A 26,246-nucleotide genomic window follows, 5' to 3' on the forward strand; every position below is an offset into this window, starting at 1 on the left:
TTGTCCAAGCTCTTGAAACATACAACGCCGAGAGTAAACCCTGATGTAAACTATAGGCTTCCAGTGACAATGACGTGTTACTGTAGGCTCATCCATCGTTGACAAACGCCCTACTGTGCTGTAGATGTCCACGGCGGGAGGCTATGCGTTTGAGGGACAGGGACTATATGGGAACTCTGTACTTTCCACTCAAATTGCTGTAAACCTAACACTGCTCTAAAAAATGAAGTCCGTTAAAAGAAATTCCCGCTGTGTAGCGAAAGCTACACCCTGTGGGGAAAGCACGAAACCTGCCAAGAGGCTGCTGGTAGATGGCCTTGGGTGAGGACTGAGGGAAGCCTAGAGGAGACCCAACAGAGGCTGTGCCACAGAGGGCACGCGGAGGAGGCGTTCACGCCCACACTGTGTGGAACTGGCACAGAACGGGCACGGGGGTGAGATCAAAGGGGTTTCTGCTCTCCTCTTCTTCTGCTGCAAGTTCCCATGGCTAAAGCTGACGCTCCGAGGGAAAATATCCCTGCCGTGGGGTCCGTTTGCAACAACATAGGGACGCAAATGAAAAATTCAGAGAAACTGTAGCGAGAGTTCATGGCCAAAGATGATAGGAAAGAATGTTCCAGAAGGATCGGGAGGCAATCAATTCTCAGTATTCAAACTCCAGCGATCTTGGAAAAGAAGGTAAAGTTCTATTGGACTAAGACGAGCGTCTAATAAGTGCTTGCCCTGCCTTGACAGTCATTCTCAAGAGGAGGAAGTGGAGTCTGGGTTCGTTACAGACTACACATCTAGAAAGTGGAGGCAGGGCTTAACCCTCCATGTGATTGCAAATCCCTCCTCTCACCGCACCCCGCCTCACCCCACACCAAGCCTCTTACTGGAAAGCCAGGGAACCTGCTGAATCCAGGAAGCAGTGGCTGGATCGCTGCCCTGAATTTCTGGGTGACATCTGTCCGTAGCCCCGGGGCCGGGAGGCTGCTTCGTAAGAAGAGGTGCCTGAGCAGAAACCCAGAAACTGATGACCATTGCCGGCGGCGTTAGCATCAGACTGGGAAAGGGGGGCCGGAGGGTGGCCCATCCGTACGCTGCGTTTCTGGATTTTTCCATCATGCTATCTGAAAATGACTCCACGAAGGAAGACACGAACGATCACGCATCGTCATCACATTGCCTCCCAACCGATTTGTACCGATGCTTCTTCCCAGCGGTTCTCCACCCCGGCTGCATACACATCACCTGGGGAGTTTTTTAAAGCGGAGACATCCAGGATCACTTCCCCTAACTTGAAGGTTCTCATACCCCGCTCCCTTAAAACGGTCAGACTTCCTCCACCTCAGTGCGAGGCTTCGTTTGCTCAGCCTTGCTGGGGACGGTGGCAGGCCCCGAATTTTTATAGAGCGGTTTAAAGCCCCCAGTCTGGTTGCTGTGTGTGCGTGCGTGGCATCTGGGTAAGACTGGCGCATTCATCGTCAAAGGAGAAAGAGCTGGGCTGAGGCCCACGGGCTGGGAAACCAGAGGTTCTCCCGCTAACTTTTTTTTTTTTTTTTTTAAATTTTTTTTTCAACGTTTTTTATTTTTATTTTTGGGACAGAGAGAGACAGAGCATGAACGGGGGAGGGGCAGAGAGAGAGAGGGAGACACAGAATCGGAAACAGGCTCCAGGCTCCGAGCCATCAGCCCAGAGCCCGACGCGGGGCTCGAACTCACGGACCGCGAGATCGTGACCTGGCTGAAGTCGGACGCTTAACCGACTGCGCCACCCAGGCGCCCCCCGCTAACTTTTTAAAAAACCCGAAGCCTGCTCCCATAGCGGAAACTTCCCAGTTTTTGATGGAAACATCGAGTGCTTTACACACAGTAGAGCAAACACCATTTAACTTCGGAAGTCCTCTCGGAGCTGAGACCCGCGGCTCAAGGAACTTCAGTCCAACACGAACTCACATCACTTGTGCTTCGTAAAGGCACCAACGGCATCGAAGGGGCCCCAAGGGCTGGTGCCTGCTAATGAACCATAACTGAATGGCACCGGTTGAGCCGCGGTAGGGTTCTCGGCTGTCTTTGTAAAGTTTACTTCAGGATCAGGTACGTGCAAAGAATTAGCGATAGGCTTAGCCATGTCAAGACTTTTTTCAAGCTTATACAAACCAGCAACAGAACCCCGGGAAGATGATAAAATAGTAAAGCTTTGACCCAACATTTTTATATTTCATTCTTAGTTAAGGGAACAAAAATCTTTTCCTTGAGAAAAGAATTTATTAATGGGCACAAGAGAATAATGGTTTCAGAAGGTATCCTGTAAACGTTTTTTCTTTCACTTTGTTGATTTCGACAGGACGAGAGGGCCATTGTTGCCACGGCCTATTTCCGCAGAGATAAAGGATTCCAGGGCGAGCTGCTCCCCCGGGGATCACTCCTGCTGGTCTTTCCCAGATCAGGAGCTCACTCAGAGAAGAGCAGGTATGTGACGAGGCCCAGGTTGACGCTGAAAAGGACTTACGTAACAACGGGTACCGTTTATTGAGCGCGCACTATGCACATGTCGAGCACCCGTGCTGAGCATCCGGTGAGTTATGGGCACCTGTTCCTGGGGGTGGCGGGGGGGGGGGGGGGGGGGGGGGCAGGGGGGGGGAGAGGGGGGGGGGGGGGGGGGGGGGGGGGGGGTAAGTGCAGCAGCTGCTGTCCTCCATCTGATGCTGCGCCAACTGAGCCTGCTCAAGGCCTATAGGTGGTTAAGTGGCTTTTAGGGATGCTCAACGCTTACCCCAGGTTTGGGCCGACCTCAAAGGAGGCAGACTTGTAAGTTCTCACTGAAAGGGTGTCACCATCGCATTGTCCAGTGAAAAGGGAACATTTGTGTCAAAGTGAAGAGTGTACTTAAAAATGCCACTGGCCTCCTTTCTACTCCTCTAACACTGCTACGCGGGCCGTGGTCCGGGCACCAGCAGCTTCACCAGCCCCGCGGAGCGGGAGCGAGTTAGGAATGCAGAGTCTCAGGCCCCGGCCCTTCCGGGTCAGAATCTGCATGTAACAACAGCCAGGTGCTCTGCGTGCTCGCGAAAGCTTGAGAACATCCTTCCCCTCTCCGGGGCCCCATGCTGGGCGGGAATGCTTTTCCCCAGGATTCCCCTGCCTCGTTTCTTAATTCTGCTCCGGGCCCTCTCCCCAGAGGCCTTCTCCGACCTCTACATGGAAACCCAGAATTCTCTCTCGCTATCAGCTTACCTTGTTTAATCTTCCCCAGGGCAACTGTCACTCCTGAAATCACTGTCAGTTTCTTATCTGTTCCTTCCCCACGCGGCAAACGCCATCCAGGCTAGGACTTCATGTCCCCGGCACCTAAGGCGGTGGCTGGGATAGAAGTGGCTGATAAATGTTTTAGCGAAGGGGCCACCTTATATGCCGGACTCTATGGGGCGCACATGTCACTCAAACAGCAGAGACCCCCTGAGAGGCCGCAGAAAGGGATGAGATCCTTTTACACGTCTGTACCTTTTGTAAGTTTTCAAAGGAGTCCGCACTGTTTTCATAATTTACGAAAAGCACCGTTCCAATAATTTATCCAACCATCTCAAGATAGATCGCACCACAAAACAAAGCAGGTCACCTCTTTCCTCTTAAAAAGGTTTTAGACTTTATTCCCTGATCGGAATATACTTTAGTAAACGAGAAATCACTTGCTTTCGAGGGCCTGTGTGTTTCCCTCGGAAATGTTACGTGATGTGAAGAATTTTACTTCCGAAACCCAGACATTACAACTATACCATGTGGCTTGTGCGCTGTCCCCACCAGCAGGTCCAGCAATGGCCCGCCTGACTCCTGAAGTGGCACAGACCCCCGTGCTTGGTTTAGAGTGACTACGACGAGGGCCACAGAGACTGGGCAGATTCAGACCAGAGCCCACAAAAGAAAACAGTCTTTCCTGATGAATCATTTATTTGGACAAGACAAAAATGTCTCCACATTGTTTCCTTTTATACAGAAAGTGGAACATTTCAAATATATTAGTTTTTCTCTTTTGCGACAGAATTCATTTCAATCTGGTGCCAGGAACTTCTCATCTTAGGATTCGCGTTTTAGTAACACGTATGCACCCATTACAGCCAAGAGAGCGTACTGGAAAGAAAACACAGGGGAAAATTACTGGGAGGTCTACAAGTAAGTTTGCTCTATAACTGTATTCAGCTGAAGTCCGCTCAATACTAGGCTGGGGACGGAATCAAAAGGTGACCTCTTCTCTCATGCCTGCCCTGCTATGGTTTAAAAAGCCCCCAGTATATTGATGGACCAAGGATCAAGCACCCAACAAACACAGCTAATCCACTGCTCACTCTTGCGCCCATGTCCTATTGTTCTTCGAGTGGTTGTTAAAAAAAAAACGTCGACACCATTTTTATTGAAGTAGGGAGATCAGCGTTACTGAGTCTATTGTATCGCTTTTTTTTTTTTTTTGGTATGTTTAAAGGTTTTCATGATAAAAAGCAATGAATATATAGGTGCCATTTTAGAATACACCACGAACATAAAAGATGAAAGTAATTATTTTAAATAACTAATTTAAATGTTGATAATGTAAATGGTTATGTCAATTTGTAGTTCAATACAAATACTCTGCAAAACACAATAACAAGGAAAACATTTTAAACAGACTGCATCTTTACAACTGCACGTGTAAAAGCGCCTATATACGTATATGTATATATATGTATATATACATATATATTTAATTCAGACATACACACAAATTCCTACCTTGAATTTTGGATAGTCATTCATTATTATGGTGACCATACCAACGTACGGTAAAAACCTAAATTGTGGGATGAAAAGCCAGAAATATAAAAACTGCTTGCAATACGATGACAGCAACATTTAAAAATACTCTAAATCAGTCTTAGGAAACAAATCTTCCTTGGGAATAGCACTGATTGGGGCTGTAAGATTAATAGTCACTCCTGCCTCAAAAGGCTTTATTAATCAAAAGCAACACAACTAACAGCCAGGACCATTTTTTAAGCAGGCACATGATTTCAACTAGAGATGCCACTTGTCTGTGCTTGCTGCATTCACCGTAACAGAATTAAAATAATTAGTTAAGCTGCTTGTACAAATGGAACTGACAACTTTCATCAAGCTGGTTCTTAATTTTTTCAGGGGAGAAGTAACATTCAGATAGCCTATATAAAGACCGCTGTTAGAGAAAGCTTTCAAAGTACACGGAGAATCAGTCTGCAACGGAAAGAACATCATCATTTTCATTTCACAGGGCTTTTCAAATATAACAAACACGTTCGCTGGGCAGTGAACACAGATGTGAATCCCATAATTGATAGCCACATGTGACTATGCTCCCAGACACCGAAGGTCCGGGGCATAAGCCAGCCAATGACTCTGCTGACAAAATTAATGTCAATATGTAATCAGTGTGACCCAAGTCTCCCCTCACTCATGGGATACGCGGTTAACACATGGGTACCCTCCAATCTTATGCAAGTCAGCAGCTCCAACCTCCCCTTTATACACAGCCTGTCCCCAGGACAGGACAAGTCGAGGACTGACCAGCTGGAAGTCACTCCCATCTCCCCACAGATATTCAAGGTGCAACGCAGCGGTGTAAGATAGTTAAAAGGTGAGCCGAGGGAGAAAAGGAGCAGAAAGAGACCTCAAATCACAATCTGATTAGTAGAGCTGAATCTTAGAAAAGGGGAACCAGTGTTCTCCAGCCTCTGACAGCTCATGGGATTTAGAGAAGACTAACGACAACAACAAAAAAGACACTTGTAACAAGGGTTAAACATAGAAAAGGGTCACCAAGAGAGGGGAAAAATTGCCTTTTTTGTTTTTTTAATAAGAGGATACACGCTCTGCTGTGTCAGAAGCAGAACTCACTGCTGGCGCAATTATGCAAGGATGAATATTACAAGATTTATCACCTAACTGTTTTGGGCAGTGAAAAACAGGAAATAACCTAAACGTGTCGCCCCAGGAAAGGACTGGGTACGTAAGCTGTGATTTTGTGATTCTCAGGGGAACAACGGTACGTAGCCATTTAAAACTACCTGGATGTAGATTTGACACAGCAACCAATTTCTAACTTCATGTTGGGTAAAGAAACAAAATAAAATCCTCCTATGTAAAGTCACGTATTATATATGCACACGCATCTGTACGAGGTGCAGGGAACAGTGTTCCACAGTGGTTATCTCTGGGAGGGTCTCTTGTAGTTGCTATTTAAAACCACAAATACCTAACCTCTACGGGGCGATTGCTTTCAAAAACAGGATTAAACCGATGATGCAGACAATATACTTGAACTCAGTTTTAGATTTTCGGTCCTTAGTTCTGAGCTGTATTTACACCGTGGACCCCATACACGGAGCATAGCTCAGACTACTCCCAACTCTCCCGACAGACTGTTTGTAACGAGTGATTCTCTTTAGCCCGTACATTTAGTTTGTTTCTATTTTTCTGGTTCCCGAAGCCTTTATGTAACTTAAAGGTTAATAATGCTCACCCTCTGGCTCTTCCCACCACATCCTTCTTTTCGAGCCAGTTTTGGCCCTCTTTGTACAGGCCTCTGTCGTCAACTTCGTTATTATCTCCTTTAGTCAAAAATTTGATGTCTCCGTTATCTCTAGAAAGCAAAATAATGACTTTTCAAAAACGATTTTCAGCACGGCATCGTTAGAAAGCACTTAGTTTACCCTGCACTTGACGGTCTGCTGCGGGCAATCGGACGAGCATTCCGCGAGAACTTGATCTCTCTTGGTCTGAGGGGATGGCTTACAGAGAACCATCCGACTACAACCATCCGACTAAAGCACGAATCTACTGGCGTTTCTGCAGCCTCAAGTTCTAAAACGCCCAAGCTTTCCTGCCAACCAAAAAGCATGGCAAAGCGCAAGGGCCCCGGCAGGGCAACGATGAGCTTCCAGCAACTGCTTTCACTTTCTTAGTCCACAAAGACCAGCGTGTCACCGCGGATTATATTCCGCTTCACTCTGGACACGAACTTGGTCCCGGATCACAGAGATTTGAGCGCAAGGTAATTCAAACCCCAGTGTGCCCTTACCCCTCCTCAAACTTACTTTTCCTCGCCAAATGTAGAATGTTAATGCATTATCTCCTTCACCACTGAGCAAAGTGGTATAAAATCTGGTTTGCAGAGAAACAGGAATCACAAATGGCATAAAACCAGCGTGTTAAAGAGACATGTGGGAATCATTTTAAACACTCCAAACCGATGCTTACACGGCCCTGTCACTAGAAACACAACATTATAGCATTACAGAGCTCTAAAGAGGGTCTTCTTCCAATAAAACAAATGAAAAAAATGCCCCATTATAATTAGATAAAATACTGAAAGCCCACAAAGATTTGAAGCCATGCCAAAGGCAGCAAGCTGATTTGCAGCTGTGGTGATAAAGGAAATCAAGAGGATAAAAATCCACGCGGCCTCTCTCACAACTCATGCAAATTCTAGAAAATCATCATTATTTCCTCCACTTTGAATAAGTTCTCTTTCAACTTCTTTATCAAGGTCTTCGGGGAACGCCTGGAAGCAGGGAGTGGCATGGGAACCTAATACCGGAAGCGTTCAGATAGTTGCACTAGCCGTGTGCACGTCCCCCCACGTCCACGCGCGACGAGAAGATGAGAAAGGCTCTGTTCTTTTAAAACCACAAGCACACACATCTAAGTGCAATTCCATAACTCAGGCAGGTGGAAATGCTACACTAAGCTGAGTAAAGGTCAATGAATAGCCAAGTATATAAAATGTAACGTTTCCACTAATACTCTCTATTCCCCTGATACTGTACTCTCCCGTGAGAACTTAGTACATTTGAGATAGAAGCTTCTAGTTTCCCAAGCGTGTCTTCAGAGGCCACCGCTGGCATGTCAAGGAAAGGAAGCGCACCTGTGGGGGGAGAACCGGCACAGGACACGCGCTGCCCGCGCCACGGGATGAGCCGGAAAAGGCGTCTGCGTCCGTCCAGGGCTAGGGTGACCGCTGAGAGCGTGCCACTCGGTCCAAAGTGGCACAGGGAAACAGGCGGCCCTCTGCGTGTCAGAAGACAGTCCTGTCAAGATCATCCTCGGCTGCGGTGGGATTGGATCCTCTCTGAGCCTCCTTCAAATAAGCGTTAGGCTACAGTAGGTTCACCTTACGTCATACAGCAGTTTAAGTTTCCGAGGCCTCAGGAGACACCTGTTCGTCTGGTTCTCATAATCGTCCCGTGAGTCACGGTGGGAAATGGTAATGTTATCATCCCCATCCTACAGGCTGGGCGAGGTAGCAGGTCCAAAGTCACCCAATTAGTGAACGGCGGGTCTAGGAACATAATCCAGAGTTTCTGCCACTTCTAATCAACCATTAAAGCGGCTGCCAAAACTGAATTACTAAATTCTACACCTGAAACTAATATTACACTGTATGTTAACTAACAGGAATTTAAATAAAGACCTGGGGGGGGGGGAACAAATGAAAAAACAAGTAAATAAAAGTTTGATAACAATCAGTGCTAATGAAAAAATAAATAAAGATATATAAAAAAGAAAACAAATAAAACCGGCTACCAAAATTCACCAAACAACAGCAAAAAGAAGGAAAGCCTCCTTACTTTTCATGAACTTTGATTACTCTGTGAACTATTGGAATGTCTCGTCCTTCGACTTTAAAGACCACGATTTCACCAGCTCTAATAGGGTCTTCTCGGAAGTTTGTCAGGAATAGAAGGTCGCCCCTGTGAAAGGCCGGCTCCATGCTGCCACTGGGAAGAGACACAAAATCACGTCCAAATTAGCCTGGGCTCCCAAGGGGAATGTTTCAATTCACGAAGAATACAATAATAACCATATCGGTGAGAGTCTCAACTTCCGTCGTCACGTATCTAGGACCTGTGAAACAAGTCACTGTGGTTTCCTTCTGACTGCTCGCGGTGACGACACGGAGTGAGAAAGGAAAGGATTTCTTCTTAGATTTAAGTATGAAAAGGATAGTAGCAGGCCCCTCTGTACTTTGTATTAGGTAGAGAAAAGAACCAAGTGTAATGTGAACTCTTTGAAGTAAAAGCTGCCAAGTTTTAGCCTTAAAAAAGTCCTACATCCACAAAGACATTACTATTTTCATTCGGAACTGCAGACCCTGAAAGCTCGTTGATACTCTAGGGCGATTCTTGCATTTTGTGGTTCATCCGCAGCACCGAGGACATGGCATTGCCATTCAAGGAAGAGAAACCAACAAACGAATGTCTTAGGAGGGCGATCTATCCGAAAACCAAGCTGAGGGTTGGGACAGAATTCGAACCCAAGTCTTTGGGCTCCTGCAGGATCATCGTTTAGACCATACTCTATAGGGAGCCCAATTCTAACAAATGTTGACTGTTTCTGATGTGGAGGTCAATAAATAATCCCGCACGGTACCGGTTTAAACCCATGCCAAAAATCGTCGATGGAGTCAAAGTAAATTGTAATCTAGCAGAAGCTGAAATCATCAAAACACAATTCATTTTACATATGCTCATGCTTTGTCTTCACGCATGAGAAAATAAATAAGACCTAAAAATATAGCAACATAGGGGCCATACAATCAAAAACCAGCGAGTCTGCTGAGGGCAGGATGGGACAGGAAGAGCCAGACTGGTGAAGAAATGGGGTGCTTTAAAGGAAAACGTGGGTTCATAACAGGTGCAGCTCAAGAAGTTGACCCTCCTGTCCCTCCCTGCACTGGAACACCTTAAGCTTGTCAATGAATGCAGATCAGCAAGGAGAGATGCAGCAGGGACCGGCCTGTCACTAAGTACCTGCTGATGTATTTATTTTTAAGTTAAACCAATGACAGCTGAGTATGGAACAGATCTAACAGGAAATGAATAAAAAAACAGAGAGAGTGCTAGAAATATAAATGACTGAGAGGGAGAGAAAGAGAAAACAATTAAGAACTACAGCTAGAAAAACCTTCCGGACGAGTCTCAGAGGCAGCAAGAGTACCATTTGCCACCAAAAGCCGTTATCACGGCCCATGAGGAAAGCACTTCTTTGAAATGTTTCACTATTATCAACTACACTTGCTTTCCTCATGGGCCAGGGATTCGCCAAAGGTCAATGTTCCCCAAGGTCACACATTTCTCATGATGTCAATAGTTTATGCTGACAAACCAGAGTGCTTTAGTACTATAAAGGAGGCTTTAAAAAGAAAAAAAAGTCCCCAGATACTGCAATGTTACAACAATTTCTTTGTACGACTGTGTCTGTGTGATTTAAGGAAAACCAGAACACCTGGGATCTAATTTTGGCTCTGCCAAGAGTAACTGTAAGACACAAGTGGCTTGGCCTCTGGTGGGCCTCAGGCTCTTTATCTGTTAAGTGAGAAGGCCCATCTAAATTTGAGGTTTTTTCATTTCTATTTAGGAAAAAAAAAAAAAAAAGCCTTAAAACCCTTCCCTCAAACGAAATCTTACGAGGAAGCATCACCACCTACAATACATAAAAATGGAGCTGTCATGACTAAAGCAAGGCTGAGGTGTCTAGAATCCACACACTTGATCCCATTCTCCCTCCTAACCTATCCACTGGCCCCCCGGGCCAGTCCTAGAGCGCAGTGTGAAAACCAGTGAATTGGGATCCCGTATGCTATCCGAAGGCTCCTACATTTATGGAAGCAGTGTACCTCTAGAAGCAGGCCCCTTGGCCGGCCACACAGGGGCAGCCTGCTGAAGCCAGGGCCATGGCCGAAGCCCCACGATGTGGTAGCAGGTAGCAGGGGAGGGAAAGGGCGCTGGTCTGGAAGCCAAGAACCCTGTGTGCTGACCTTGGCTCTTGCACTGGCCGGTGGTGACCCCACTCATAAAACAAACGGGCTCCAGGGGCGCCTGGGTGGCTCAGTCGGTTAAGCGTCCGACTTCGGCTCAGGTCACGATCTCACGGTTCACGAGTCTGAGCCCCGTGTCAGGCTCTGTGATGACAGCTCAGAGCTTGGAGCCTGCCTTGGATTCTATGTCTCCCTCTCTCACTCGAGCTCTCTCTCTCAAACATAAATAAAACATTTAAAAAAAATTTTAAAAAAATAACAGCCTCCATTTCCACCCACAGTAAGGCTCAATGGTCTAAGACACACGGACAGAGAGCATCTTGAGGTACCTAAGGACTCCCAAATATGGTTATTTAATTTCAAACTGATTAAATTTTCCCCCTTGCCTGACTTTACGGCTATACGAAGTGAATTAAAGTATTAACTTTTCTAAATTTAACCTCCTGGGCTTTATAAGAGTAATAGTCTCAAGAGAGTAGGCACCTACACCAGTATTGCAGAAGAGGCTTGAAAAAATACAGCACACTCCGCTAGGCACCGGGGATATACACTTCCCTGTCTGCTTGGTACAAAGAAAACCAAGTAATGGCTTTAAATTACTTATGTTTCAAAATCAATTAATGCATTAATATCATATGATTGTTATTTTAGGCAGATTAAAGCATTAAAATACAAAAGCAAATATATTGCACTGGAGCATTAGTATCAACACGATAAAAGCTCTAAAATGTCTGTTGAGAAAGACAAGATTTGTCACCAAAAGAGAGAAACAATGAAAAGAGGTATCAGCGGAAAATTCTAACACTTTATCCAACCAAAACCCCCAGTCTTGGTTGCCTTGCAGGCTTTCACTCAAGGCGACGCTGCTCCTCTGTGACAAGGCGGCAGCGTGACAGCCTGCAGAACCTACCTCAGCACCACCACGATCGGGCTCTCGCTGCCGGTGAGGACGATCAAGCCTTTCCAGATCATGAGCGCAGAAGACACGATCATGGCGAAGTTTAATACCTGGTAATAGAGCTGGAACGAAAAAGGCCAAACCCGAAGTGAAAACCAATGGAATTATATTCACTAGCCCTAAGCTGGGGATGAGCTGGTTTTTAAACAAACAAACAAACAAACGAAGCTGTGTTTATTTTAGGACATTAAACTAAGTCACGCAAACTACAAACTTAGGTAGCATTTCAACTTTTGTCCGTGGAATTAGCCTTCCGTTTATTGTTTCTCTTTCAATGAGAGAAAAGAGAGAAAACAACAACAACAACAAACCAGAGCAATCCACGGGACCTACTTTGTTAAAGCCTCGGTAAGACTCAACTTACCTCTCTGGGATTTCCCAGAACCCTCAACCTTGAAGAGTCCCTTACTCAAATTCGCAACTACTTGGATGGAACTAGAGGGTATTATGCTAAGCGAAATTAAAGAAGGACAAATATCATATGACTTCACTCATAGGAGGACTTTAAGATACAAAACAGATGAACACAAGGGAAGGGAAGCAAAAATAATATAAAAACAGGGAGCGGAACAAAAACATAAGAGACTCTTAAATACGGAGAACAAACAGAGGGTTACTGGAGGGATTGTGGGTGGGGGGATGGGCTAAATGAGTGAGGGGCACTAAGGAATCTACTCCTGAAATCACTGATGCACTATATGCTACCTAACTTGGATGCAAATTAAAAAAAAAAAAAGAGTCTGTTACTCAAGTTCTACCCCGAGGGCCTACCGCTCTGGCAGAGAGAGGGCACGTCTGATGTGAGAGCCTGGCACAGAGCCTAGAACCACCCCTTGGCGCCCTGGCCAAGGAGGCCCCACATGAGGCTTCAGAGTCCTCTAGCACTTAGCAATGAGGCTGTTCTGCATCTGAAATTACATTTCAAAGTGAACAAAAACTTTAAACACCTGGAAGTTTACATTTTCCATAAACGTTTTAAAAAGTAAATGATATCTGGTTAAGAACAGAGGCAGAAAGCCACTCAAGACAATATCGAGTTCGAAGCTGGCCTCGTCCCACCTTAGACCACTGAGTTAATATCCGCCCGGCTAGTCCTGCTGAAGCTCAAGGCTCTTCCTTGCTGACAGCCGCCTGCCACACCCACCAGCCCCTGGCGACGACAGGGGAAAAGCAACACCTGCCCACATCCCAACACCCTTCCGGCCGTAGCTGAATTGTTGGGCCAGACTTCTCCGGTCTTCCAAGAGGCTTTAAGGACAGAAGTCACTGTGCCTACTACTACTCCAAATGTAAGTCCTTCAGGGCATTTCCCTTCGGGGCCTCCAGGCTGGCTCCTTACTCCAGTACCTGCCTCTATCTTCCTCCTCACGACCCCTGTCTTGGGTGACCCGACGAGCCACGTGGACGGCCTACCCAATACTCTAGGGTCTCAGTCCCTAGACATCCTCATTTCTAAAGACCTCCTTCCCCCACCTGAACCAACCACTTTTGGCAACACACGTGGAACTGAAACTGCTCAATCCCCACGTCTCTGATTCAATGACCCCCCCCCCCCCCTGCCCGCATACACCTGTGGAGTCACCTACGTGGCAGGACTCTTGTTCTTTCAGGGGCCACCCCCCACCGACCCACCCGTTCGCTCTACACATTCTACTTTCTAAATACTTCTGGACCCTGTTCCAATCTCTCGATTCCCACTGGCTGCGCTCTCATCCAAGTCACCAACGTCGCCCCCTGGGCAACTGCAAGAGCCTGCTGACCAGCCTCCCGACGTCCACGCACACCTCTTCCGGTGCCTTCTCCCTGTTACGGCCCGTACTCATTTTCAGAGGCGCCTCTGGCCATCTGGTCATCTCTATGCCCTGCTCCGACCGCATCCCTTGAACTGTGTGCCACTGCTCTGAGGATAAATACGGTCTCTTACGCCCTGTCTGGTACATCCCCGAATCCCTAGCTTCGGCTGGTGAAGCTCACTGCACTGCGGGTGCTCTAGTGGCACCTGTCCGCGCTTCGGAGAGCACACGCTCCTATCCACTCCAGGACCTCACCTGGCTACTTCCTCTGGCCAGAGGCTCTCTCCCCAGACTCCTCAGCACACCTAATGCCTGCTCATCTTAAATCCTGCTTTCGACATCGGCTCCCCAGGGAAGCCTTTCCTGACCCACTAGGCTAGGAGTCGGCAAACTTTTTCTGCAAGTGGCCAGATAATAAGTGTTTCAGGTTTACAAGCCATAGGGTCTCTGTTGAAGTCACTCAGCTCTGCCACTGTAGTGAGAAAGAAACTAAAGACAATATGGAAAAGAATGAATATGGCCGCGTTCTAATAAAACTTTTACACAGTCTCACTGCATCCTGTACTTCTTTATGCCATCCATCACTATCGTAATTATACACATCATTTTTTTTTTTTTAGAAAGAGAGAGGGCACAAGTGAGGAGCAGAGAGAGAGAGAGAGAGAAAGGGAGAGAAGTGGGGTTCACCCGGGGCTTGTGTTTTTACCTGAAGCGGGCTTGTGTTCACCCAAAGTGGGGCTCAAGCTCACTCACTGTGGGACTTAAACTCGTGAACTGTGAGATCATGACCTGAGCGGAAGTCAGATGTTTAACGACTGACCCACCCAGGCGCCCGATATACATATCATTTCTAATGTGTCTTTCACGTTAGACTGTAAGTTCCACAAAAGCAAGGGTCATTTTGGACTTCTTCACAGCTGTATCTTGTTCAATACAGGTCTGGCAAAGAGTAAGTACTCAATGTGTTGAATAAAAAGTGAGAAAATAAATATCTTTAATACACAGTGGGTACAAACAAACTAGTAGTAAGAAAAACACTAAAATCCCAACAACAACAAAAAGAGGTAAAAGCTTAAGACCATTAATTTTCCAAAGAAGAAATACAGCAGTGAATAAACACTTGAAGTGTTCAAACCAAATGCTGCTTCCCCCCTCCCCTTTTTTTATGCCTAGAAAATTTCAAGTTTGGGTGGGTTTTTTTTTTGTTTTTAAATTTTTTTTAATGTTTATTATTTTGAGTCAGGGGGAGAGAGAGGGAGAGAGAGAGAGAGAGAGAGAGAGGACAAATGGGTGAGGGGCAGAGAGTGAGGGAGACACAGAATCCGAAGCAGTTTCCAGGCTCTGAGCTCTCAGCACAGAGCCCCATGTGGGGCTCGAACTCACGAACCGTGAGATCATGACCTGAGCCAAAGTCAGACACTTAACTGACTGAGCCACCCAGGGCACCCTGGTTTTTTTTTTTTGTTCTTAATGCTAATACTCAGTGCTTGCCCAGGGTACACTGTGGCGCGATATGGACATGTGCAATGTGCATGTGGATACGATCATGGTGACAGCAATCTGGCATTAGTATCACAAGGTTACTTTCAGCCCAATAATCCTCCTTCTAGGAATTCAGTGTACAATAAAGGCAGATAGATACGCATCACAGTCCCAGTTCTAGTAACAGAGAGAAGGAAATAAAGGAGCAACAGCAGAGAAACGATGGCGTAAATAAAGGCAAGCTACTGCACTATTTAAAACCAAAGTGTATGTGGGCTGCAGGAGAATCTCCACAAACTATAACAGTTTGTCAGACAAACACAAGAAGACGCCCTCAAGTGCTAGCAGAGGCCATCTTAGCATGGTGGAATTCATGACTGAATTTTCTTCTCTTAAACTCTTCTCTATGCTTTAAAATAGTGATGGGCCTGGAAGAATTCCAAAGTCTAGGGAAAATAAATGTTTCAAGGGATTTGACAGAATATTATATGGCCATTAAAATAATTACTTTGAAGAGCGTGACAAAACAGGAAAACCCAATCTCACATGGCAGTGGGTGGGAAAAGCCGAGTTCCTATTGTTATGAGTATATGTCTGTGAAGTTATGTCATTGCAGGTGGTTATGAAGGAAACAACTGAGAGTGGAAACGTAAAAATGGATGAAAATGACCATGAAGACGTTTTGATGTAACAGTCAAAAAGAAGGTAAATCGAATTCAAAATTAAAGTTACACACCATATTTAAAAAAAAACAAAACAAAAACTCTTTGGCAGAGCACCTGGGTGGCTCAGTCGGTTAAGTGTCTGACTCTTGGTTTCCGCTCAGGTCATGATCTCATGGTTCATGGTTTTGAACCCTGCATCAGGCACTGCACTCTGAGCGCAGAGCCTGCTTGGGAATTCTCTCTCTCTCTCTCTCTCTCTCTCTCTCTCTCTCTCCCCCTCCCTCTCAAAATAAGTAAATAAAAACTTTGTATATATTTTTAAAAATCCTCTTTGTCTACTATGTCAATAGTAAATTATGAAACTCTCAGTAAATTCCCAGAAGTGCAAATAAGGAGACTGGACTGCCAAGCAGATATGGTTAAGGTGTCGGGCTGTAATACATTAAATTGTTGCTTCCAAAGTAAAATTGGCCTTGCAGGGCACCTTGGTCTCAAGCAGAAGTTGTTCACTGTAGCTCACATTCAGAAACTTCTCCACCCACTCTGCCTTGAAGGATTTGATAAGTAAATGTCGTTTCGTTATGAATTGCAGGTCTGCCCGGGAAAGCCACAAGCCACCATTTTAAACAGAAATTGTCATTTGTAGACCAGTTTTCAAACCATCAGTCTCCACCCTGATAAAAGCAAAGTGTAAATCCTCGCCACTTATGTTATAAAGACCCGGTACTAAGAATATCTTTTCCAGTATGATTTTCTGTGCTTGCAAAATTCATCATGGGGAAGTAAAATCAAATCCCCCCCCCCCAAAAAAAAACTTCCTTTGAGCAAGACATCGATTTGCTAAAGAAACGACCGATTATACAAAAACCTAATAATCAAGCTGGTTGCAAAACCACAGATCATACTTCAACATCCTACTTTTAAGAGACTAGCTAATCCAAGTCTAGGATTGAAATCCTAGAATCTAGAGACACAATTTGGATTGAACTGCTGACAAACTGGGATCTAACAGAATCTGCCACCACGTTTCACTGGTGCCTATTAATTCATCTTCGCCTACCAATTTTATACGCTTGGCAATTCATAACCCCAGCAAAGTTTAGAACCAAGCCCACACTCAGTCTTTGTCAACCAAAAATGAAATAGCTAATGTCTGAGAGTTTTAAACAAACATTCCGGACCAGAGATTCTGGCCCACAAAGCAGCAGAAATGCCAGCCGCTGTATTTCTTCCTTCCTCTGTTCCTCACTGCAGAAACAAAGAATCCTTGTTTTTGCATGTGGCTCTTGCCTTACTTTAGAGCAAGCTGGGGCAGCAGAGAAAGGGGGTCCCACTTCCAAGATTGCTGGAGCATGCATGCCTGACAAGGTGTCAGAGAATGCCATTTTGGAGGGGAAAAGAAAAAGAAACAAAAGGACAAAGCTTAAAAGGAGAGGGGGAAAAAAAAGTACCACGAGGCAGCAGATTTGAGCCTCTGAATTTTAATGAGAAAACTAGCAAAACATAGACAATGCAAGAGCCAACAGGCCTAATCACTGAGAGAGGGAATATACAGATTTTTCAAAAAGCAAACTAGTTTAGGAATTGATACATTTGTCAGAAGGCCTTCTCTGATCGTCTGCGATTATAGCCACCCGCAATCAGTACCAGTTTTAGAGACATTTAAAAACGCTAGCCAATTAAGTCTAGATTTTTAAATAAAGCTCCCTTTTCTGGAGGTTCTTGGGAACAGCATCGGTGCTCAGGGAATTAGCTGTTGGTTTTTCAAGCTGTTGACAATCACTGCCACAACTCCTCTTAATCACAGAAACTCCCAAGGGCTCATCAGCTAGGCACACCTAGAAACAACCAGGTTCTAGACACAGTTCATGAAGTTCAAGTCACCAAACTCTCCCGCCACCGCAGTAGTATGTAATTCTATTTGGGAAAAAACATAACAAACCATATGTCCACAGGAATACGTTGTGCCATGCCACAGGCATCGCCCGACTCCTCAATATAGTGGCAAAAATGACAGGATGTCTCAAAATCATGAGAATTTATACCATTTTCAAAGACAATCAAAATTACCAATAGGATGTTTCCATTTTTCTTAGCATAGTTTATTGTTAGTATCAATAGAAGAATTAGGATCCATTAGGCTCTAACGTGCCCTACAGGTCCCCTAAATTCTCTCTCTAGAAGCTTACACTGTGGCGTTTTTCCTGGCTGAGAGGGCCTCCTTTCCAGTCCCTCCTCACTCTCGCCTTATATTGAAGACTCAAAGGCAGCGAGCGATGCTGGCCAAGGAGCTGACTCAGGAGAGAGCAAGAAGGAAGTTTTCCTCCGAGGTCACAGAAGAGCGAAAAGTCAACCCCAGCTGCCCAGGGGCCCCACGCTAACTGCCTCCTATATTCAAGGTGCAGCCAGATGACAGAGTCGGAGATTAGCGAAGAGTTCTGGAACAGTGCATCAGTCTAAAATGATTGAGCACCACCAGTGAGATCGCCAGGCACAAGGAGCTTTGTTTAGTCCCGACGCACGGTGGGCAAAACACTTCCCAGAGTGCGAAGCAATTACTTCGGGAGGCAGCACTGGACAGTTCCCACTGCCAGAAAGTTCTTTCCTTTCGCCTGCCTTTCCGCCCCTTCTAGCCTCGGGCAGCCTTCTTCTGGATGTCAGGCCTCGAGAGCCTCACAGAGAAGTCTATTCCCTCCTCCAGGGGGTGGCCCTTCAAACAACGTGCAGACAGCTGTCACTCACGGCCGAGTCATCTCTCGCTTTCTCCACCACATTTGACATCCACAGGACTAGATTTCTATCCTCTTCCCCTTCCTGGCCACACTCCCCTCACTGCGCTCGGGTCAGCGCAGGAAAGCGTACACCGGTGCCCACACGTAGGTTTGCGCGGACTTGAACCCAGGGCCTCTGAGAGCCGGGTGGGGGAGCCTGGGGGCGCGGGGCGCTGTCCTTGCCCGAGCCCTACCCAGGGAGCCCCGACTTCCCGCAGTCGCAGCCTTTTCTTGCTCCCGGGCGCGCCCCCAGCGCGGGTCTCCCTTACCTGGCGCTTGTTCATCTTCCTCAGGTCCCCGAAGATGTCCAAGCCGGAGGCCGGGAGATGCGTGCCCACGGCGCCCGCGCGCACCATGGCGGGCTCTCCAGGGGCCGACACGGCCCGCCAGCTCCGGGTGCCACAGACAGCTGCGGAGCACCGGCCCGGCCCCCGCCCACCAGCCCCTCGGCCTTGCGGGCCACGTGACTGGAGACTCGATCGGGCGTCTGGGGGTGGTAGTCCCGCGCGTCTTAGCCAGCGGGCCGTCGGGAAGGAACTGGGAAGAAGAAAACTACCACTCCCAGAATGCCGCGGGGCGAGAGGCTCGTCCAGTGAAGGCCCAGAGCTCCTGGGGAGGGCAGCGATGGGACTCAGGAGCCTTGTCCGACCCCTCGGAGCGAACTTGGAAAAGAGAGTGATCCTGCATATCGCAGAGACAACTCGGGAAGTGACTATTCAAGAGGAACTGAATTTCCCCAAGACTCTGGTCAGGCGCCAAAAGGACACCTAAAGCTCCCTGGCACTCACCTAACCGTGTACCTTAGCCATTGGGTGACTGCGCCGGGCGGAGGCGGGGCCTCTGCCCTGGCGGCCGGCAGTGCTGAATCGGGGAGGAGCCTAAAGAAAGTCCAGGCGAGTGGGCGGGGCTTGGAAGAGGCGGGATTTTTGAAACCTTGGAGTTCTGTGCTCTGTAAGAAGTGGTAGGATTCTGAATGCAAGGAAGCATCTTTGTATCCTTTTGACCGTAGTTGTGTTGCGCTAAATGTTACTTGAATGAGTAAATAACCACCTAATTTTGTACACGAGGAAACAGAGGCCCAGAAAGTCTATATGATAATGGGTCAGAGTCTGGATTAGAACTCAAATTTTACAATTTCCAAATCCTGGATTACTGCTGTCCCGATCCTAGATTAGCTAGATCATTCATTGACTCAATTATGCAGTATTTATTTCATTCGTTTATTCACAAATCTTTTTGAGGCATCAACTATGCACCTGGCCCTGTGCTAGGCACTTGAGAAACATCAGTGAACAAAACAAGCAAAGATCCCTGCCCTTATGAAGCTTACATTCTAGCAGAAGTCGATATAATAAATAAGTGAATTATATAGTAGCTATGAATTGCTGTTGGTTTAGTCTTGTTTCTTTGCATTCCAATCTCCCCTCCACCATACTTCATGTTGGAAGGACAGGAGCATTTTGAGGATCCAGCTAAGGAGAAGTTGAGCTGGAAATATATTTAGTTTGGGTTTAGCAGATACATTTGTGTGGTTCACGGTCATTCCCTGCCACCCTGCTGTAGGAATGGCCTTAACACTAGGCTCTTAAAAACAGGGAAAGAGGCCCTTTGAAGAAGGAGATAAAGCAGAGGCTGTGACACCTGACCGGACATCCTGCCCAAGGGCAGGGTCCACGCTCAGCATCCACACATTCCCTCCGTGTGATATGGTTGTGACAAGTGTGATCTTGGAGATCCCTCGGGAATCAACTCCTGATGCTACTGGGCCCTCAGTTTTGTCTGTTTGTCTTGTTCTTACAAAGGAAGTCATTAAAGTAAGTGAGGTCTCGAAGTACCACTAAGCCGCCCCGAAGTCTCCAACCCCACCCCCTGACTGGGGCTTTTGTCGCTTTGTCTCTGTTCTCGGCTCTTCATTCTCTATCTCTGGCAGTTCTGTGATATCAAGTACAGAGTCTGAGCTCCTAGTAGCTTATTTCTTCCAAAGACCGAGGAAAAGGAGCAGAATTGAATTACCGTAAGCCCTGCTGCCAGTATCTGGGGAGATCTAGTTTCGTGCCAGAAATCAAGCATTCTTCTGCCTAGGTGTTGATTCTGGAGTTGCCTTGGATTTGCTGCATATCTTAAACCAAAATGTAATATTGCTTTCTTTTCCTTCTTCCATGGAGAAATAGGCATACTAATTTTCTGAATGAAATCACCTAAACACAGGCCGATCCCATACACCCTCCCTTCTATCATGTGGCATAATCAGAAAGAAACCTTTAAGAGATCGCCTATACGACAATCGGTTCACTCTCTTACCTACTGATTTGTCTGTTCCATTGAGCACTAGGAACCCAGAGGTGAGGAAGACACAGTTCTTAAATCCAGCCGAAGCTGTATATGTGCAGACATGATTATCATACGGAGTAAGAGGTGAACGATGTAGGACGTAATCAAAGGTATGCACTCTAGTTTAGAACCCTCTTAGCACATCTGGGTAGCTCTTGTGAGTGGGGGGAGGGGGGCAAAGAATTGCTACAGAGTCAATACCAGCTAACATTTTTTTTCCATATTTACTTTGTATCAGGTAAACACTTCTTTATAGTTATTAGCAATTACCAAAACCGTGTTTTAGAGAAAATGGAAAACAGTCTCGGATATGATAAGCAGCTTTCCCAACAACATAGAGCTAAGAGAAGACAGAGCCAGGATTGGAATCCAGGTCTGCCCCGTCCAAACTCATTCTCTTGCTTCCTACACCACGGAGTCTCTGTTGCTTTCTGCCTTTTCAAGCCCCTGGGACTGATGAGCAGACACAGTTCCAGGTGGGAGTTTCGACTTTCAATTCCCAAGTCCAAGCTACCGCCTACAGACCGAAGGCATTGGAAACCGTCCCGAGCGCGGCAGAATCTCAGGGATCTTCATGTCGTTGGGCTGGAGGGAGAGAGGTAGGACTCGTTCTTAAGTGAAGACCAAGCAGGAAGACATCCGATGGATGACTTGGAATCTGGTCAGCCCTCTCGGGAACACTGGAGCTTGGCCGGCTGGGCAGGAATGAGTCGCTTCGTGTCACATCTGAATCAGCAGCACCTGGTTAACGGGGCCAGACACCACATTCTAAGTCGCCCTGTGCCCTTGCCACCTTTTGCATCCGTGGAAGGATACGCCTGGGAAGAGCCTCGCCCTCCCTCAGGGATGTCACCATCAGAGCGTGGAAACTTGGCTGCCTCTTCTCCTCAATCTATCTGCCACCTGCTGCCTAAACACTCTTGTCAGAATAAGCCACTTCTCCAGCTGCCACCTCTTCTGTCCCACCCAGCTCCTCTGATTACCTCCCTGTGTGTCACAGTTGCTACGGCCATCCATGAGGGGACTTTATGCTAAGTGTCAGGATGGGAAGGCAGAGAGGCAGACCACGTTCACTAATCAAAGATGCTCATTGCGTTGTATGTCCCACGCCACTTGGCTGTCACGTGACTGTCAAAAGCTTTTGAAACTTGGCTTCTTGGGGCGCCTGGGTGGCTCAGTCGGTTAAGCGTCTGACTCTTGACTTCGGCTCAGGTCATGACCTGGCGTTGGTGAGTTTGAGCCCCGCATTGGGCTCTGCGCTGACAGCACGGAATCTGTTTGGTGTTCTATCTCCCCCTCTCTCTGCCCCTCTCCTGCCTGCTCTCTCTCTCTCTCTGTCTTTCAAAATAAACAAAAATAAACTCAAAAAAAAACTTAGCTTCTCAGTTTATCTCTATTTGAAAAAGAGAAAAAGCTAGGCAGACATTTTCTTACATTTGCTCTGTCCACGAGGCTCGGTACTTTGTGCGAGAGTTTGACAGACACAGGACAATGCCCTGTGGTGCTGGGCACCCCGGAACAAGATCCAGGAGATCTGTGCTGTCCTCCTTGCTGTGCCCCTGAAGGGCAGTATCACCTCGAACCACCCATCTTTCTCCTTGGGCCTCCGTTTCTTCATCTGTAGAAACAAAGTTGTGGCCTCTAAGGTTCCATGGCAAGTAAAATTTCACAGCCATGGCCTCCAGGGGGCAAAATGTAACTACCTTTTCCTATAGCCTGGAAAAGTTCTATTAAAGCCCCCTTCTGCCTCGTTTGCAGTAACTTAATATAATCACTTTCAGTTTTAAAACTGGGTCAATTTGAGAGTATTTAAATACTCGCTCCTACCCCCTCCTTTTCCTCCCCAGATGGCAACCGAGTTAAGGGAGGCATATCCTGACTTGCAGGGCCTGTAGTTTGCATCTGTTTCTCCTTGATCTGTTTCCCTCCTGTTCCAGAATCCTTGAAAATGTAGTTTGTCTTACCTGGTCCTTGGATGTGAGCTCTTCCCCTACGGAGTCACCTGCTTCTGTCCTTGCTGCCCCCATTGACGTGCCTGTCCTGGCCTCAGCCTTCATGTGCGCATGCTTCGCCTCAAGCCCCAGACTTACAGGATCTACCTGGTCTGCTTTTTGGGTCCTTTCTCGACTGTCTTCCCAAGTCTTTCTGATCCCGAAGTGGGTTTCGGTACATCACTCAGCGTCATTTGGCCTTAAAGCCCTGCGTCCCCTTCTCTCTGCTCTCTTACATCACTGGAGCTCAGGGGACACTGGCAAAATGCTCAGAGGCCCAGATGATGCATTTCCAGTCTGGAATGACCAATCTTTGAACAAAGCATGTATGGGCCGCCCGGGGGGCTCAGTCAGTTAAGCATCTGACTTCGGCTCAGGTCATGATCTCACAGTTCATGGGTTCGACCCCATATCGGGGTCGGGGCTGACAGCTCAGAGCCTGGAGCCTGCTTCAGGTTCTGTCTGTCTCTTTCTCTCTCTCTCTCTCTCTCTCTCTCTCTGTCCCTCTTCTGCTCATACTCTCTCTCAAAATGAATAAACATTAAAAAAAAGAAGAAGAAGAACAACAACAAAGCACGTATCTTTAGACCTTGCTCGATCTTCAGGACTCAGCTGGAAGGGGGTGGAAGCAGACAGCCTGGTAATCTGTACCAGTTCTCCTCTAACTTTCCTCTCCATGCCCGACCTTAGAGGTTTCAAAGGGATTCAAAGAAAAATTGCTTATGCTAGAGAGCAGCCCCCTTCATATCCTTTTGCTTTTACATCTGAGTGGTGCCTTTGATCTTAGAAATCAAGAATTCATCACCTTAACCTGAGATTCTGAAATGATCCCTTCTGCCCCAAAGGGGGTAACTCCCCTTTGGCTGTCTGTGTTGGGGCAAAGACAGAATGTTGGGGTACAAAGGAAGGGATTACGAAGTAGGACATGGAGGGGCACGCGGGTAGCTCAGTCGGTTAAGCGTCCGACTCTTGATTTCGGCTCGGGCCGTGGTCTCACGGTTCATGAGCTCAAGCCCCACGTCGGGCTCTGCACTGAGAGCACGGGGCCTGCTTGGGATTCTCTCCCTCCCTCTCTTTCCGCCCCTCCCCTGCTCACACGTGCCCTCTCCCTGCCTCTCCCTCAGAAATAAACATTTAAAAACAAGAAGTGGGACATGGAAATGTGGAGCAAAACTATTAATAATATACATGACAATTCTGTGAAGGCATGGCCCGCCTCCGCTAAATGTGAATTCTAAGCTCAAAACTAACAGTCCGCTACTTTCGCAGAAACTCATTAAAATGAATTACATTTATTGAATCTTTACTGCTTACCTTGTCCCAGGACCTAGGTGCTTAGCAGTGCATAGTACTGACGGGGTTCCCGCTTGCATGAAGACGTAAACATAAACAATTAGGATAATTTTAGACATTTATAATGTTATGAGTGACTAGGGGAGGTCAGCCATGCCACCTAAATCGCGGGAAGATTCAGAATCTGGTTTTCTGTCAACCCTCTGGGGCAGGACAGCTGGAGAACGTGCAGTTCCTGGGACAGTACAGGGCAGCGTGGACGTAGATCAGTGTCCAAACGCTCAGCTTGGGGGTCAGCCTCTAAGAACAGGGTGTCAAGAGAGGCGGGAGGGCCAGGAGCCGCCCCCATGTTCCAACAGGATCCTGATCTCAGCCACGGGTCCTGGCACAGATTCCCGGTCACCATGGGCCGACCTCAGTGCCTGTCCCATTGTGGCCTCGGTGGTCCTGCCCAGGAATGGGCACCATACGCAACTGGCACAGAAAAGTCTTTCCCGCCGTGTCTGGGTCTCCGTGCGGTCGCGTTTCCTCAGGAACCACACAAGAAGAGACGACGTGTTTACAGAGAGAAGGAGAGGAGGACCCAGTGGGATGTTCCGGGCAAAACAGAGATGAGAGAAGGGGAGCCCCGACCACGTCTGAGTTCCATGTCCCGGAGGTCCCAGGCACGACCTGGGTTGCACGATGGCCCCGGTATTTTTATAATAAAGTCCCCTTTTGGTTTAACTTGGGGAAAACTAGGTTTCTGTCACGGGTTCCAATAGCCTTAACCAATACAGAACATTCTTACAACCGTGCAGGTGGACTCATGTGAAGAGGGAGAATGGGAAGGAGGCGGGCTGGCTTCCATAATAGAAGGAAACGAGGGGCTGTAAACATTCTTCCCTTCTGCCCTCCCTGACCCCTTCTCCCCACAGAGGCTCTCTGGAGCCAGAAGCGAGAAGCATCGTAGGCTGGGCCTCAGGATAGGCTCAAGGGCCAATCCACTCAGAAGCTGCTACACGGGTCACAGAACAGATGCTACGCGGCATGTCACTTAACGTGGTTGGCGATTTTGTGTTTGCCCAAACAGGTTTTTGCCAGAAGTGCCAGCACATCAGGGTCGTGCGTTTGTTACAGTCGCACGGGGGCCCAGGGAGGCCCCGAGAGGGTCACAGGCCACCGGGCCGATTGTCCCCCTGATGCCCCACAGCGGGAGGAGCCCACAAGGACGAGGCTTCCTGGGAGCCCGTGCGCCCCTCCCCGGCCCACCCCGAGCTAGGTCGGCCACAATGATGGCTTGTCACGGATGACGGCCCAGCAGGCTCAACGGGGCCCCAATCTAACAGCCAGCAGCTGGGGGACGACACGAAGGAAAGACACAGACACAAAGGAAAGGAATCACTTAATTCCGGTGGGGAAATCATGGAGCACTCTAACTGGTTTGACATATAGGCCGTCCCCTGAGGCCATGGCTAACGGCAACTGTGACTGCAGCGCCTTCTAGATCCCTGTGATGGGGAGGTTACGGTGGGCGAGGGGCTGTTCTCTAAACACATATATTGTCCCCATGAGACGGAGCAGGTCCCGGGCAGAACCAGCAGACACACAATGACTCTGTAGGAGCCTCTGCCTCTTACCGAGGGGCAGGCAGGGGCTGGGAGAGTAGGTGACCCGTCTGTGCTTATCGAACCAGTAATGAGCAGATTCCACATTAGGAACGCTTTCCAGCGTTCATCTGGGAACGCTGCTTCCTAGTTCGTTTCCAGTCCCCAAATGAAGGCAACCTTCTGACCAGTTCGACGACTTTGGGGGCAGAATCTTTGAAAGCAGGACCCTCTCGGAAATCTGACATTCCCCCCCTCCCACCCAAGAAGCGATTACTCCCCCCAACAGCGCTTCCCACAGGGCAGTTGCTCAGACGCATGGAATTTCACAACCTGCCTCTGTTCGATTTCTCCTTCTTCTTAATCTCTTTCTCTCCTCGCTAGAGTTTGCGAGGCCATGCGTGAGACAAGCGCAAGGCTCTGAGCTTCCTGGGAGCGCAATCAGGCCTGCAAGCCCGATCCCACAGCTCCTGGGGAGCTCAGTCCCACGGCTCCTGGGGCTCCCACTCCCACGGCTCCTGGGGAGCTCAGTCCCATGGCTCCTAGAGCTCCCAGTCCCATGGCTTCTAGGG

General features: G+C 47.7%; 1 protein-coding gene across 1 annotated transcript; it reads right to left on the minus strand.

Annotated features, from left to right (window-relative positions):
* Positions 1–3,912: 3,912 nt before the first annotated feature.
* Positions 3,913–18,897, minus strand: SEC11C (SEC11 homolog C, signal peptidase complex subunit). Its single transcript, XM_049620284.1, has 6 exons — positions 18,743–18,897; positions 11,715–11,824; positions 8,616–8,765; positions 6,509–6,628; positions 4,747–4,804; positions 3,913–4,110 (listed from the first exon to the last, which is right to left on the minus strand). The coding sequence occupies exons 1-6, from the start codon at positions 18,827–18,829 to the stop codon at positions 4,057–4,059; spliced, it is 579 nt and encodes a 192-aa protein (XP_049476241.1). The 5' UTR covers positions 18,830–18,897; the 3' UTR covers positions 3,913–4,056.
* Positions 18,898–26,246: the final 7,349 nt, after the last annotated feature.

The sequence above is a fragment of the Panthera uncia genome (genome assembly GCF_023721935.1).
Source record: "Panthera uncia isolate 11264 chromosome D3 unlocalized genomic scaffold, Puncia_PCG_1.0 HiC_scaffold_8, whole genome shotgun sequence".
Classification (NCBI taxonomy): Eukaryota; Metazoa; Chordata; class Mammalia; order Carnivora; family Felidae; genus Panthera; species Panthera uncia.